The sequence below is a fragment of the Salarias fasciatus genome, chromosome 3 (assembly GCF_902148845.1).
Source record: "Salarias fasciatus chromosome 3, fSalaFa1.1, whole genome shotgun sequence".
Classification (NCBI taxonomy): domain Eukaryota; kingdom Metazoa; phylum Chordata; class Actinopteri; order Blenniiformes; family Blenniidae; genus Salarias; species Salarias fasciatus.
This window is the reverse complement of record NC_043747.1, coordinates 10,044,841-10,061,488: the sequence shown is the minus strand read 5'-3', so window position 1 is coordinate 10,061,488 and position 16,648 is coordinate 10,044,841. Positions and strand designations below refer to the sequence as shown.

The 16,648-nt window shown below is 45.0% G+C and overlaps 1 protein-coding gene across 6 annotated transcripts in view; it reads right to left on the bottom strand.

Moving 5' to 3' along the window:
- Positions 1-16,648, bottom strand: part of pcdh7b (protocadherin 7b) — a 114,407-nt gene that overhangs the window by 4,479 nt on the left and 93,280 nt on the right. For 3 of the 6 annotated variants that reach the window (XM_030084984.1, XM_030084992.1, XM_030084996.1), the window contains one exon: positions 899-917. The exons of the other annotated variants lie outside the window; for them this stretch is intronic. In XM_030084984.1, coding sequence (XP_029940844.1) covers positions 899-917 — 19 coding nt within the window. The remainder of the gene's footprint in view (positions 1-898; positions 918-16,648) is intronic. 6 annotated transcript variants of the gene reach the window in all.

Below are 16,648 nucleotides of genomic sequence, written 5' to 3'. Positions count from 1 at the left end.
TAAGGAAACAAAACAACAATAACAACAAAAAAAAAGAATTTACTAGCTACGACAACAGCCTCCAACTAAAAAAAAAAAAAAAAAAAAAAGAGTGGTGTGAATCAGAGTTGAAATAAAGTCATGCTTCAAAACGCGTTTGTGCTGAGAAGGGGAAGGAAGGGACGGGGGAGGGAGGGGGGGGCAGCGATGGAGAGGGAAGGGAAGAGTTCAATTTGTGCTTTACTGTTCACCTTCATTTAAAATTTAAGATGCGCAATTAGGCTTGTTCTTTCTGTGTGTGTGTGTGTGTGTGTGTGTGTGAGTGTGTGTGTGTAAGAGTGAGCATGTTTGTGAGATAGGAGCACCACCAGCACCCTATTTTCTTATTTTGGTGATTGACAGACGGCAATCACATTCTGATCTAAGTAGCTTAATAGCTTTGTATGGCTCAAGCGCTCTAATATCCTCTTAAATCCCCGAATAGGGTTCTTAACCAATTAACTAGCTGGGCACTGGCCTCAGATTAACTACATCTACTGTATTGTCGTAGAAAGCAAATTATGTGCTTACAATGCTACATCAGGACAACAGGTTACACAGATACACTACTGTCAAAGGATAATTACCCAAAAATACAAACCAAAGCTGATGAATTAATTCTGGATGAGACCAAAAGGAGGGAAGGAAGGAAGGATTCTGCTCCACAGCCCGAATGCTTGGACGTTACACAGTGCCAGAGGTGATACAAAGTGCCCGTGTTATATAGAGATGCTATGTCAGATGTAATTTATTCATGACCTGATGCAAAATATGGAAAACCAAAAATCAAGCAGAAGCAAGGGTGAGTGCAAACCAAGCCAAGCATGCCTTTGCCCATTTAAAATTTAAAAAAACAAAAAAAGTTTGGACCATGGCTTACTTTTAATGCTCTTTTTCTCCTGTAAAAGAAAAAAATACAACACAAATCACTCTTTATGTCTCGCACTTATGCAATTATATACTGTATAATGGACTGTATGAGCGACCTTGAGCAGCACTGAAACTGTGACTACAAGAAAATCAATGCCAAAAAAAAAAAAAAAGAGAAGTCGTATGTAGAGCAGACACATGACTGGGGACACGATGCAGCGGAGACAAGGACAGCAAATAAAGACGAGATAGGAAAAAGCGTAAGCGTTCCCTAATGTCCTGCTGGTTTGGGATTTTTAATCAACAAATGAGTCACTCGTTTCACTTCAAATGCCTAACAGCAAGATCTTCAATATTACTTCAAGAGTGCCATTCCTCTGCTGTAGGAAATCTTATTCCTGCTAAATACCTACTGGAATCCATTTTCATGTCAAAAATTGCCTTTGTAAAGCGTCAACTAATGATTGCTAGTCAATATATAGCCGATGCCTCGGGGAGAGACTGCAACTCGGTAGAAAAATCAAATAACTTTTTTGCTATTAGTGAGCCAAAACAACTGAGTGCTTCTGTTTAATGATTTGCAAATAGCTATATAAATGAGAGGGGAAGAAAATAAAGCAAAATACAAAAAAAAAAAAAAAAAAAAAAGAAAAACAAAAAGACAGATGATTCTGCAATCACAGTTAACATGCCAGCTGATGTGATGAAAATGGTAAAGTGGAGCTTTGGATCACACGGCGTCTCTCCCTCGTTGTTCTCTGCCTCAGCTTGACAAACACAGCCATCAAAGAGACAAGTGGCTACCAGGTACTGATTGTCTTCCCTCATTTACACCTACGATTGAGCCATCAGGTTACCCACAATGCACACCGGCTCTCTGGAGGGCCTCCCTGTCCTGCTCCTGAATGCTCATCCAATTGGCTCCTCACCCCAGTCGCATTCAGACACACTCATTTAAAAGAGAAAAAAAAAAAGAAAGAAAGAAATAAAGCGCACAACAAGCAGGGAGGACCTCTAGCTTCCTCCGGCTCTCATGGGTAACAGCCAACCTTCGGCGCAGCGTCGCGGCTGCCCCGCACAGCGAGATGCTGAAGTAGTTAGCTGGCGCTCTGTGTGTTGTGCATGCTAAAAGGAGGCTGATTTCCTAGCCATGGTCCATTGACTCTGCAGGCTTGCTAAAAATGAAGACATTTCCCACTGAGCTAATGAATTGGGCTGCTATATCAAAGCAAAAATGCCTCTTTTTTTCGCTCCGTCTTTCTCTCTTCAAAAGTGTCACCTCCCCCCGAGGATAGGCCATCAACATTAATACTGAAACCACTTAAAACCATCTGTCCTTTTAGCTTTGGACAAATAAGCATGTGGAAGCCTACGTGCACCTACTGGCTGAGGGGATGTTAAATTAGTTTTGATATCCAGCTAACATAATTAAGGTTTTTTTTAGTTAGAATCAGAATAAATTTTTCTATGACTATCAAATCTGGTTTCGATTCTTAGGATGTAAATGAGCATTAAAAGACCACAATCCAGCTGAATTGCTCCAAATGGTTTTAACGCAGAAGACACGCAACCTTGCTTCCATACATATATCCATAGGCCCTTTCAGAACCCAATTCAAAAATCAGGATGTAGAAAATGTGCTGAAATAAAAAGGCCTTTCAGCATGTCCAAGACATTTTAAGGCATATTCACAAACATCCCACAAGGCCATACTTCTACTACCGGACATAACACAATACAAGTGGGTCACTCCATACTCCACACCATATTCAAAAGCTTTGCTTTAACACTGAGCGCCAAACAAGGACGCCTCTTGGTCCCGGGTTACATCCCCAGGGCGCAGGCCTTGTTATCCGGGGATCCGAAGCTAGAAAACAGTGAAACAGTGTGGGTGCTGCAGACAGGGCGCACTCTCTTCACTGGAGCTGGGAAATGGGAGCTTTCAGCCAAGTAGAGGCTGGTCTGCTCAAAATGGCAAGCCATTAGGCATTTTTTTTTTTTTTAAACATTTCTTCAAAAGACACTAATGAAAGATGGGGGGAGGAGCTGCGATGGTGAATAACAGAGCGATTGACGCGTGAGTTAAAAGGGCAGCGTGCGGAATGGAAGCACTGCAGCCGTTCCTGAGACGTAAAGCCACACCAGCAACAAAAAAATGCATGTTGCTGAAGTGATGATTACCCAGCAAAGCACCAACCGCTGCTGCAATGCTCCGAGACATTAAGGCCTCAAACCATAGAGGTTTTAAAGCGTCTACAGAGGAGGCTTTCTCCATTCGTGCAGACTGAAAGTGGGCCAGTGACTGCACTGGTAGAGCTGTGGCTTTTCTGAGCTGGCTTTAGACAGCCGCCCTATCAGCTGACTAGCTTACACTTTGGATATTTCAAAGAAACTCCGATGCTCGGCTATAGAGGCAATTTGATGCGGCGTCTTTAGCACCCGCAAAGATGTTGCAGCGGTGGAGGAAAAAATACAGAGGGTTAGACTCATCGCTTCCAGCCATACAGTACGTATGTGCGTGTCTGCGCCGCGGCCGTCCCCCAGGCGATTACGCTTCGCCGTGTTGTGCAGTTGGTGTTTTCAACGTAGCATGTCAGCAAGATCACTCTGCCAGGCTGCATTTCGTCTACGTCACCGTCCATCTTGGCCTTTTTTTTTTTTTTTTTTTCAAACTTTGTGACCGCTTGCTTATTGCTGGCCAACTGATTCAATACAAAAAGCTGACGAATAGAAGGAGGGAATGGGAAAAAATGAAGAAAGGAAAAAAAAAAAACCAGACAATATGTCTACGTGCGAGTTTTGCGTTCTTGCCTTTGACAGACATCGCACTTGGCTGGATAGCAGATAGGGGTCACAGCGGAGAACGGAGGACGGGAGAGGATGAAGAGAGAGATGATGTGCGGAGCCAAGGAGGGATGAGCAAGAGAATAAAAAAGAAAGTGAGCGATGGAAAGAGGAAGGGGAAGTATGTGATCTGAGTACGGCTGGGGTCAGGGCACGAGAGAAGGGAAGCAGCAGACTGAGTGGAGAAGACAGCATGGCTGCCTCTGGGCCGTCACAGGCCAAACACACTGCCAGAGAGAGCAGTGGAGAGGAGAGGAGAGCCGGGAAGACAGGAGGAGAGGAGGAAGAATTGAGGACATTAGAGAAGACAGGAGGGGGAGGAGGAGGAGGAGAGGGAGAAAGGACAGAAGAGGGACAGTGGTGGCAGAATGATAAAAGCAGCTCTGATAGGAGAATATCTTCGGCGGTATAAATAAATCCTGCTGGCGTGCTCTCCCAGGTCGCTGCCTGTGCTCTGAAGCATGCACGCATTAACTTATCAATCCAAAGACCTTAATTTAGCACGCTGAAAGTTTCAAATTATCTCTTTAACAATGAGGTCTTGTCCGCAGCCCGAAGTGAGGGACCGTTCACCTCGGCGGTAACTTAATCTGCGATGTTTTGAACATTCCTGACATTAAGAAGGCTAAAACAGGAAAACACTTTACCCTCCAAACACCATTAACACTCATCCACGTGTTTTCACTCGGAAAGCTCAATTGAAAGTCGTATTTCTCAAATGATACCAGGAAAAAAGGAACCTTTGCTTGTAAATGGACTCGTGACTGACTGATCAGAGGCCTGACAGATCTACATAATATAGTGTACAACATTAAAGGAGGAAATGTAATCAGGTTTAACGGTTTTTATGATGGATGATGGGCCAGAGGAAAGATTTTACGCAGGTAACTTCTGGTTATTTCAAGTTCACCACTCCTCTTTCTTAATTAATACCAGAAAAAAAAAAGTAAGTTTTCCAGACCAAAAACACACAAGACTTCTTGGAACTTAAAATTCACACAGGTGGTTTGACCAGCGATCAGTAAGATCACCGACCACTGTGAATCATGCAGATTACTACTTTGAGGCGAAAAGAGGCAAAGTGAAGTATTGACTGTTTTTAGAGAGAGACAACAAAAATAAACGCAATACAAGGAAATGGCAACGAGACAAGGTTCGCGGAGGATGAGGCCAAAAACAACACGAGAGAAGCTAATGTTCTCTCTGTGGCGCTCTCTCGTCGTCTCTCTTGTTTCTCTCCTTCTACTCATTCCTGCTCTTAATAGGGTCCCATTTAATTAGGTGAAACTTGCAGACTAATTATGGTGTAAGAGCAAGTCTCCCTGTGTTTGGCTCCGGCTCTGCGGGGCCCCTGCGGCATTGCCTCGAAGCTGAGAGGTCCTCAGCATCAAAGACAGACAGGCAGACACCATGCACTGCTGAACACACACACACACACAACTAAAAAAGGTGGCTGTGGGGAATAAAAGGAAGGCGAGAGAAAGAGGAGGAGAACGCGTCGGCACGACCTAAGAGGGGGAAAATAAGGTGGGGGAGGAAGCGCTCCTGAGAGAACGGCAACGGCGAGGAAAACGAATAGGTGCTAAATTATTAACGCAGTGACGGCGAGTTCAGACGGAACAATATCCACAGGAAAAAAGCCATATTTGTCTTTCTCTTGCTGAGATGTTTGCCAGACAATTAAGGAGGGATGGAAGATACGCAGTGGTGCAGGAGGAAAATGAGAACAAAAAGGGGGATGTCCCGTGGAGCGATGACCTTTGAAATGCAAGTCATGGCACACACACTGCAAGCGGCCGCATTAATTGACGGTGATAACATCAGCAACAGAGACTTTTCTTTTCTTTTTTTTTTTTACACCGTTAAATCCGAACCTCAGAAATGCGACCCTGGTTCACCCGCTCACGCGCAGGAGGTCGGCTGGATTGCAGGTGCACGAAAAACAACTAATTCCGACACCCCTAATTACAATTTGAGGAATGATTATTTATCAGGAGCACTTCTACACAAATCGCTCTCTGTTCTTGAGCCCTACTTGACCCATATTTGCCCTTTCTCATAACCGACATCTCTCGGCGCAGCGGTAACCTTTTCTCTTTGGCGGTGCTGCTTATGGGCCAGCTGGAGGAATGCTGTTGAATGTGGCAGCAGGTGATCTATTCTCTGCCTCCAGAGCTTCTTCTTGAAGTATTTACTACCTGGCAAGGGCAAGTAAAGGAATAATAATCTGGAGCCCCCCCTCCCCTTTCTCTGTCATCCACCCACCATGCCCGGAGAGGTGAGAGTGAGTGAGGGAGCCCAGGTCGAGTTTTGTAATGAGCTGTTGCCTCCTTTTGCCTTACTTTCCAAAATGCCCCAACCTCTGTGTGGAACAAAGACTTGAGTAGAAAAAAATACATGTGAGAGCCAGTGAACTATCCCTATAGCAAAAAGATTTTCTCGGCTATATGCAGGTGGATGACGACACCGCCTCCATTTCATCCCTCCTTTTTTTAGCTGCTGCCTGCAGCCCGTACGCTAACAAGCATTACAATAACACCGCGAGTAGGCATTATGGGTATGATATGGCTGCTTCCCTCTCTCTCTCTCTCTCTCTCAGCAGGGTCAATACTCTTTCTGGAATAATGAATGTACTGCGGTCTGCTCCTGAGGTAATTAATTGAGGAGAGATTAACTGGCATAATTTCATTCTGGTGACGATCTCTCAGCCAATTATCAAATGCAGCTTGCACTCTGCCTTACCCTCTGCACATGTCCTCTCCCGGTCTCTCTCTGGGCCCCTCTGCCTCCCTTTCTGCCCATTTGAGCAGTCAGCACTCAAAGCCAAAGACCTCCATAAATAAAGTGTCCCCCGCACGCCATGCTCCCTCATTCATCTTGCATGCACACCCTTCGCCGTGCACGCTCGCGCGCACGCGGGGATATCTGGTACAGCAGGTGGTACACTGGAAGCATCCGCTCTCTCAGGTGCACATGCAACATCGGGAGGAGGTGGGTGGGGGGGGCTTCATGGGCTCTCAGAGCAATCCTGACCCCTAACCTATGGCAAAGAGGAAACAACGGGGATGATGTGGAAAGCAGAGGAGCAGAGTGACTCATCCACTCTCCTAATAAGACTGATGGTGCTGGCCTGTTGCCAAAAACACACAAGAATACTGAAACAACACCTAAGCCAGAAATGCTGCCAAGCAGTGTGCAACAAAGCACAAAATCTTGAAACAAAGGGATTTTTTTTTTTTCTCGCCACGCTTCCATATTATCATCGAGGCATGACACTTATAATCACCTTCACAAGCTACTACTCTCATCTTAGTATATGTAATTCAGTTATGCTTGAAAAACAACCAATTACAGTAGAAAATAAAGTACTGTGTCAACCCTGAGAACCTCGCGTTTGTGTGTGCCTCCCTCAGCGTGGCAGTCTGAGCTTATACGGACTAGTCAGGAAGCACCGTGAGGATTAGAATTAGCTGCTCTGCTGTGGTGCACACATGCAACACTGCTAGCAACCGATAACAAAAACAACATGGCAGTCTAAGCTATAGGCCGCACAAACGCCGCAGACAGAGAAGCCCGCATTAACCATGCAGCGTGTGCAAAACATTCCCAGCCACAGATGAAAAAGAAAAAAAAAAAAGCAGAAGCACACAGTATTAATTGATAAGACAAACATATAGTGCACGTGAAGGGGGTGGAGAGTGTGTAGAAAATGGTAGGGCTCACTGCTACTCACATGAGGATGCAAGTGAAGGTTTGTAATCAGTTAAGGATAAAATATGTTTTTAATTGTTTACTGTTTCTCCAAATCCACGTAGCTACGTGCCATCTCTCTCTCTCTATCCTCTCTCTCTCCTCTCTCTCTCCACCGGTCTTTAGAAAAAGAAGTGTCATTGCTTCTCCTCCACTGTTACTCTTATCGCACACTCCCAGGCACACTCACACAATAGCCTGTTTTACACCATTAAATGGTTATTTGTCAAAATACAATTTCAATTAAATCCTTCCTAAAATAATAATAATAATAATAAAAAAATACTATGTCATTTGTGTCTTTTACTGATTGTACTAATAAAAGAAAACATCTACATCATGTGGTATGTGCAGGTTGTGGCTCCATGTGTGCGAATGACAAAGTCCTGGAAGAGGGGTGCAATTCTCCAGAGATGGAATTACTGGGAAATAAATATAAAGACGTGGCTTTCAGAAGGAATTTTCTATCTGATATTGCTAAAATCCAACGGCGACTTCACAGAACTTCCTGTTGTGCACATTTTCAGCTCTGAGCAGCTCATGCTTTAAGAGGAAATACAGTATAATGCCGCTTGGCAAAAATGCTCACATATTTTAGCTGCAAATTTGCATCAGAATTTCATTATGTGTCCTGCTTACCGCAAAGATTTAGTGTGACCTACATATTGCAAATTCTGTGCATGCATCATATGGTTTTTGTTTAGGAAAACAGAGGATTCATGAATGCCTGGCACTGTATAATCTATATTGTTATTTGCAACGCAAATGGTTTATTCTGGTACATCTAGTATGCAAAGGTAAAATTCCTAAAAGCCTGTCTTGTGCTGTCATTGCAACCTTAACTAGCAGCTTAGTGCCTATTCTGATAGTTTGAAGACATGCGACTCATGGTAGCTGCAGGGAAGCAGTGTCTTTTAAAGGTATTCTAAATTTAAAAAAAAAAAAAAAATTAACAATGCTTATTCTGATGCAAAATTGTTTTGGTTCCAATCTCAGAGAGACTGAAATGTCTGCTTCCCCAAATATGTGAAAAAAACAATCATTTCTTTTGGCTGTTTTTGACATTACTGTATATCCATCTGTGGAGTCAAAGCTTCCTCCCAATACAAAATGTATTCACCGCACCAAACGTCTAAAACAAAGGGACCACTTACGATAAGTAGTTAGCATCGGCGGGCTAGCTAGTTAGTTTGTGAGTCGGCCAAATAACACCCACTATCCGCAGCCCTCCTCATCCTGAGTGTGGCAATTAGCTCTCAGCTGCTGGCACGGCCGAGGCCAGAACGACGCTGGGCTTGGTGAGTCATGACCTTAATGGAAAGCTTGTGGTGGAAATGTGGCGGGGGTAATTACGCTGACCTGAAGGGACTGGCTTTTCCTGTTATTTTTCTGCATCTAAGCTCATAAACAGGACAAGTGCGCCTTGCTCTGAAGCACAAAGGGCCAAATTATCTGGGGTTTGTGTTTTCTGGAGGGATTAGTTTTCGGTGTTTCAGCAGGATCTACAAACACGGACATTTGTTTTCGGCTGCAGAACTCTGAGGAGCAAAAGAGCTGTCCAGAACCCGATAGAAACACACCAGTAACTCCTTCCTGATGTTTAGAAAGGTTACCATCTCTTGAAGCTGATCTGTGATGGGTTTGTGGAAGGCACAAGTGCAGAAGCCGGACTCAAATCTTTTCATTTTTGCAGAATTGGATTGTTAAATCTGTGTCGAACTCCTGATCTGGAGGCCCAGTGAATCTCGCTTCATCAGGTCTCTACCCTTTGACCTTTCTGGCACAGGAGACCCTCAATCACTGCAAGGTGGCGATCCTTTGGTGAGCTTTGCTGCCCGACAGGTATTCAATCGAATCGGTGAGTCAGATCCGTTCTTTATTCTACTGTGTGACAAATATAGCCCGTCTGTAATTGAATGAATCACCTGTTGCTGTTGCACTGAGAATCTTTACAAAGCATGCCGGATACCAAGTTGTGTTAAGTTTGTTGTTTTGACCTTTTGTCCTTCCTGCTGCAATGATTAATCAACTCAGTTTTAATTATTTCGATACCGCAATGTGCCAAAACTGCTAGACACAGCTCAACACTGTAATGACCTGCAAAACCAAACAGGCGATCAGACGGATTTCGGAGAATCTTCCCCTCAGGACAGATAGAGCGCCTACTGGGAAGGTTAAAAACAAACTGCATCAAAATGGCTGTGCACAGCGCAGCCCCTGATGAAAGTGCTAAAAGGATGTGCCAGTCAGCAAATAGGTTCTACAGCACCTCTTTAATGTATCCTTGAGGCTGACCAGGGTGCCACTGCTGTGCAAAACCTCCCGCAGTGTTTGAGTGTTCAAGAATAAAAGTGAAGACTTCAGCGGCGGCATTAAGGCCTCATTCTGCTCTCTGCCAGACATCGAAGGAACGAGTCTCAGTAGGTGAATCTGAATGTGTACAAAAACACATTCAGTTATGTCGCATGATGAGGAGACTGTCACTTCACACCGGGCGTGTTCAGATGCGTGTGAGGCTTGGCAGCCCAGTAGGAATTGAGATCTTGGTATTTCTCAAGTGCTCTAAGTACTCTGCAGCCACTCCTGCTCAGGCAGAAGCTCAGGGCGATACAGCCTGATAACGCCAAGGTGTCCTGGATTATAGACTATCTCACAGATAGGCCACAGTTTGTTCCCCTTCTGCTGCAAGTATATTGGATTTGATGCTGCAGAGAGGCGCCGTGCTGTCACTTTCCTCATTCACTCTATCTGTGACTTGAGACTCAACTGAGGGTCAGCCCACCTCCAGACTTTCTCCAGCGATTCCTCCAACACGGAGCGCATCCATTCAGAGGAGGAGGAGGTGCGTGTAATGGTGGGGCTGGAGGGGAGACCTGCTGCGCGGTGCGAGGATGACCATCTGCACACCGGCATTTGTCAGATGAGGAGACTCAGAAAGGGGATTCATGTTGAATCACATGTTGAGACAACAGTCATTCTAAAGATGGTATGTTTTGCTGCAGGAAGGAGGCTTTATGCTTGAGTTTGCCAGTTTGTTTGTACATATGTTTTCCACACTTTCACAAGCTTTTACTGCAGGACTATATATTTTAAAAAAATTGTCTATATACATTGGAATCAATACAGGGAAATGTGAGTACACTGCATGGGCCCTCTGCTATTCTGAGAGTTTTCCATATGGGGTCACATTATGCAAAGGGAATAAGCAAAAAAAAAAAAAAAAAAAACCCATCTTAACATTTCCACACCACACCTAACCCATATTTTCCTGCTCGCTTCACTTCACCAGCTCAGGGAGTGTCAGCAACAGTGGCACACCACATTTTAAACTTTCATCATCACATGATTCCTGAGCATTGAACGCCGCGGGGATACAACAAGGCTCTCCTCAGTCATCACTCAAAAGTCGCCTCTCATCCCTGGAAACTCTGAATCTAGATCTGAATGCGAGTGGACACTTGAAAGTAAGGCTGGCGCTAACATTTGCATGTATCACACAGCTGAATGAGAAAGGGAGACGAATGGAAGTGAAACCTGCTCTGGATTGAAGTCACTAACCGTCCCGCTCTCTCTACCCCGCAATACACATCCCTTTTTAACAGACCAGTTTAGCAATATAGAAATACAGTGCCACAGCTGAAACCATACACAGTGCATTATTTAAAGCACCAGGGGCCCAATTTGTCACTCTGGCGGGCTCATCACAGGCGAACATCCTTTATGAAATGCACTTTTCACGCTGCCTGTCGGAGGGATCAAAGCAGCAGCGGCGGCGGCGGCGGCGGCGGCAGCAGCAGCCCTGCCCGCTTCTCCCTCTTCAGTTTCCCTGCTCCGATTCCCACCGACAAAATGAGTCAATTTAAACCAAATGGATCCCCTATCAAAATAACGAGAGTGAGTGAGAGAGATAGACGGGCAGAAAGAGATTCATATTGTGGGTGGATGGAGTTCGGACAGGTGGGCAGTTACTCGGGAAATATGGACACTCAGCCTCACTTATGTAGACTGAAAATTGTTGGATATAGGACAGAAATGCAATCATTGTCGTGGAGTCGAGGCCAGTTTTCGGTGAAACACAGTAAATGATCAGACTTAGTGAGTATGATCGAAAAAGTTGAGCTTCTATTCGCGTCCCATGTATCGTCGAAGCCTGGAGTCTGAATCTTTGGCTGACACACAAGTGTGTACACTATTTCCGGCCTCACTTGCCACTTCATATATTTGATTCATTTCAGGCCATCCGAATGTGCATGTAGGTCACTGTCTCAAGCTGGAGAAGTTCATCTGCAGTATTTCACAAGTTCTGCTTGTGATATTAATTATAATAAGAAAAAAAAAAAAAGATGAAGAATTGTGTGTGTTGACATTTTAGCTCAGCTGGAGCAAAAGCAAGAGCAGATGGACGGATCATATACGGGACATTTTCAAAGAGGATGGGATTTTAGTTCAACAGTTGTCAACAGTTCAAGCTCCTCCACGTTTCCCTTCTCAGAACTATTTTTCGCACCATTCTCACGCCTGCAAAATGAACCAAGAAAACAGCTACAGGATTCATAGGTGTCTGAGGAAATTCCACAACTGTCAAGTAACGGACATGACACTTGCGCTTCGGCAAGCTGACTCAGATAAACTGGTAACACTTGAGTTAGTGAAGCATGGAGTAAACACACATTTCGGGGTTGATACGTGTTCATCAACAGCTGGCGGAAGAAGATGCGGCCGGATGTTTGCTAAATATTGGTAAACAGGCTCCAGCTGTGAGCCCACAATTGCCCCATTGCATAGAAAAAAAAAATCCAAAAAGCAAGCATTGGTTTTTACCATGAAAGGTTAGCATAGCTTATGAGGCTTAAACTAAATGTTTACAGGTTGACATTTAAACACATGTCAGGGGAAAGTCCAACTGCGCATCACAAATAGTCTGAAGTATCTCTTTAGCATGCAGCTCGGAGAAGAGGCCAGTTTTAAGGTGCTTTTGCTGATGAGCCTTGAGTGGAAGCTCATCCCAATGCACGCACAGAGCCGCTTAAGCCTGTCTCTTTTTTCTTTTTCTTTTTTTTTTTTTTTTTAAAGATTTAATTTTCAGCAGCCAGAAGTTGTAACGGATTCTTAATCTGACACTGATCAGCAATTCTTGAGAACTCCTGCTGATATTCCGTGCAAATTGCACCTTAAAGAGACGCCTGGGAGAAGCGGTTTAATACTTGAGGGGTTCAAACGCCTCGCGCTCACCTCGGCGTTCTGTACCTTATTTCTGATTCATATGATCCTCAAATTAATGTGACATTTGATGACACAGAGTGTGACATAACTTCACTGTGCCTTTTCTCCCCTTGCCTTTGATGCAGTGAAAACATGCTTCATTATTCACTCGGCTTGACAGGCCTATTTTTCCCCCTCTACCCCTTCTCTCCCACTCCCTTCACCTCCCCACCCCCTTTTTAGCAAAGCTCTCCCCAATTGATTTTCCCTCTTTCCTCTGTCTGTTTTTTTTTTTTTTTTCTACTTTCTCCCCCGTCCTTGATTTCTATTGCTTCTGGGTTGTGGGAAATATTTATTCACATTGATCGACGACAGAGCTGATGGGTCTTTCATGAGCGTCAGAACTCAAACTGTTTTTGTCCCACCGATGTCTCTAAATATCAATCACCAGTGGGAGAGACGCAGACCGGACTGCAGATTAGGGCAATAAAGCCCCAAAGGCCAGACTCATTTTCCTACAACTGAATAGAGAACAGAAAAATATACACCAGACGCCGACAATCTGACCAGTTGATGGAGTGTTTGTGGATTCTGAGATGAGTCTTTTGAGCTGTCAGAGACAGCATTTTAAAAGATGAACTTTTCTTTTTGAGTGATTGAAATACCTGAGGCCAATTCAGGCAAGTCTGTCTTGGAGGTGCCAAATCATTTTGGGGTGCTGCGCGTGATGCTGTGCCGTGCTCCGGAGGGGGGTGGGGGAAGGAGGAGGGGGGGGGGGCGCCGCTCTGATGATAATTTCTGCAGCTGCGTGGTCTCCATTAAAAATGCAGCGCCGACAGGATATTTTCTGCATGAAATTTTCATCGCGTCAAGCAGTCTCGACAGCCCCCGTCGAACAAACACACATGCAGACGCCGCCGTAACAATGATGGCGTTCTCAGAGCCTGTGGATCTGCTCTCTCTGTTTGAATGAAAGCGGTATGGATTTCTTAAGAGGATGCAGACTGTGTCATGGTTCACAGACGGCGGTATTCCTCAAGGACTTCCTTTGCTTTAGCGTGCTTGCTATTCCCTCGATGCATACCTTCACAGCAGCCTTACATCACTGATTGCCGCTTCTCTTATATGTACACAAGCGAATCTGGAATTATTTTCGAAGCTGCCTGACATCCAGTAACAGGTACCTCATATATATATATATGTAGGAAAACAATCTGTTGGTTCCATGCGGAATAAGTGACACGTGTACGTTTATATATCCGCAGCCCACACAAGCTGTACAGTCCACTGACATAATATACAGTACAGTCAGCAGCCAAGCTAGTAAACACATTATGTCTAATCCTCATGAATATCACGACCCGTGCTGACTCAACTGCTCTTTCCGTATTTTCATATTCATATTCTGCTGTCACATCCAAGCTAAAAGCACATCATTCCAGCAAAATAAAACTCTGCGAATCCCCGTTCCACCAATTGCTGCTCACAAGGTCATATGTAAATAGGTTTCCCTCGCAGCAAGGGAGACAGAGGCATCACCATCCGTGTCAGCGTTGGAGAAAAAAAAAAAAAAAAAAAAAAAATGGCAAAAGCCGCGTTTGATAAATACGCCTGGTGTTCAGCCGCGCACATTCCCCTAGCTTAAGCAAATAGCACATGAAAAAAATGGAGGGCTGTGGAAGTTTTCGGCTCTGTTTCGGGGGCAATGAAGATGTATGCTCGCTTTGCCCTCATTATCACCCTCGCAGCACAGACTCCTATGTTCCCCTGTCATGTGTGGAGACCGGGAACAGGTCCCGCATTTAGGGACCCATTAAAACCTTTAGCTGCAAGAAAGCAACGCGCAGTCTTTGTAGGGGTTGTAAAACGATAATAAACCAAAAGTACTTCAGATTTATCGCTTTCCATGCACACAGCAAGGCCAGAAAAAAAAAAAAAAATCCTTTTGAAGACTTCCAGCTTAATTCTAGCAATGCTGACGGAGAATTTGTTTTCTTTCCAGTTCGCAGGCTGAAAGATTAGCATTGTCTCTGTAGTCGTTTGTTGAAAGGAATTTGCAAGAAAAGGAGAGAATGAAACTATAGCATCTATAGGGTACGAGTGAGTCATACTTGGCTTGAGAGCTACGGAAGGACGTAAGGACGTACGGTGATAAAACCTCAAGAGTGTCTATTTAAAAAAAATAATATGTATATGCTTCCTGTGGTTTCTCTTGAGAGTGTGGAGGGGGTTGGAGGGTGTCTGCAGAGTTACTGTGGATTGTGGAGCCAAATTAAGAGAGAGAGCAACATAATCAGCGAGTGGTAGAGAAAGAGTGAGAGATGCAAAGTGTGTATGAGAGAAAGAGAGACTGGTAATATGCTTGGGAATTTAATAAGGCTCAGCGCTCCTCAATAATATCACCCGCTTCACAGAGTCCTCTGGGAAACATGAAATGTGCCGATAAAGGATGATGCCTCCCTCTGACAAACGGGGTGTGCTAAAAGCGCTGTGGCAAGAAAAAAAAAAAAAAAGAAAAGTTGGAAAAAAAAAAATCTAGCCACGTGTCGCTGCCGTAGCTAGCGCACATGCTAATATGCCCCAGGCTACACTTTAAAGAATTATTCACTTTCTTCTCCTTATGCTGCGATTCTCCAAACTTCCCCTCTTTAAGGTCACACACGCCGCACACTTATTCAGATTCAAGCCGAGAAATGTCAGCTTTATTCATAAAGGATTGTTAGTGGACACGGCCGGTGGATTTAACACAGTCTCTGTTTGTGTTTTTCTTCAGTCTGTGAGCGTCTGAACCTGTCCAACCACACTGAATACATCGCGAAACGTGGCATAAGATGCAAGAGAGAGCATAGCTTTGCATCTATTAACGTAGATGGATGTTAAAAGGGAGCCATTATGCTGGTTTTCACTATTGCAACAAGGTACCTTGAATTGGAGACTAGATACTTGGACCCATATTACACCCTACTAGAGCCTGCTATAGAGTTATCTTCAAACTGAAGGTTTTTTTGTGTGGAGTTTGAATACGATACGGTAACGACATGTTGCCTGACTTTACCAGAATTGCATGTAAGTGCAACCCTCTCCGGGTGTGTTGGTGTTGACGCCAACACGGCCCAGGAATCCACACCCTGACCTGTCATGTTCCGTTAAACGGACGGGGACAGGCATCCTCTCGCTCTGTTGAGTCCTATGACATTTACATACCGCACCGCGTCACCCTAAGGCCATACCGGGGCCTTGAATTTAGGACGGGCACGTTTCTGCTGCCTCGCCCCCGCCTCCCACCTATCCACGTCCGTCCCCTCTCTTGTCGCTACCATGCCGGGACCTGTTCACGCTTGACAAAAAGAACCCCAAACATGTACCTTGCTCCACTGCTGCCCAAAAAACGGCCTGCTGGCTTTCAGACGGGGGACGCAAAGCGTGAAAGGGAAAAAAACATGGCCCATTTCTCCCCCAACCCCCTCTCCGTCTCCCCTCCCTCCTTTCCTTTGAGCATCGGAGCAGACATTGATGTTCACATTCTCTCTTTCACGGCAACTCTGTCTATCAAGGCTCACCTGCTCTTTTGTCTTCACAACTCGTTCTCTTACAGTCGCTCAATTCCTCTTCAGTAACTTTAAATATATCCCCTCCAGTCACCATTTCCCAACCCCCCGCCCCCCTTCTACCACCATCCTCCACCATTTCTCCCACACCCACTTTCTCTCATTATCTTATTCTGATCGGCCAATGAATCCCTATCGGCAAATTCATGAGATTGATCATTTTTTACACGGGTGGGTGGACTTGCTGATAGGGCCCGCTCCTCTCCTCCTCCTCTTCCTCCTCTTCTTCTTCCCACTGTACACGGCTCCTGCAAAGTACGCTGTGTGGCACCCATAGCCCTGCCGGTAAGACTCTGAAGCCATATCACTTAACATGCACTGGGCTCAACTCCCAGGAGGAGGAGGTGGGGGGGAGA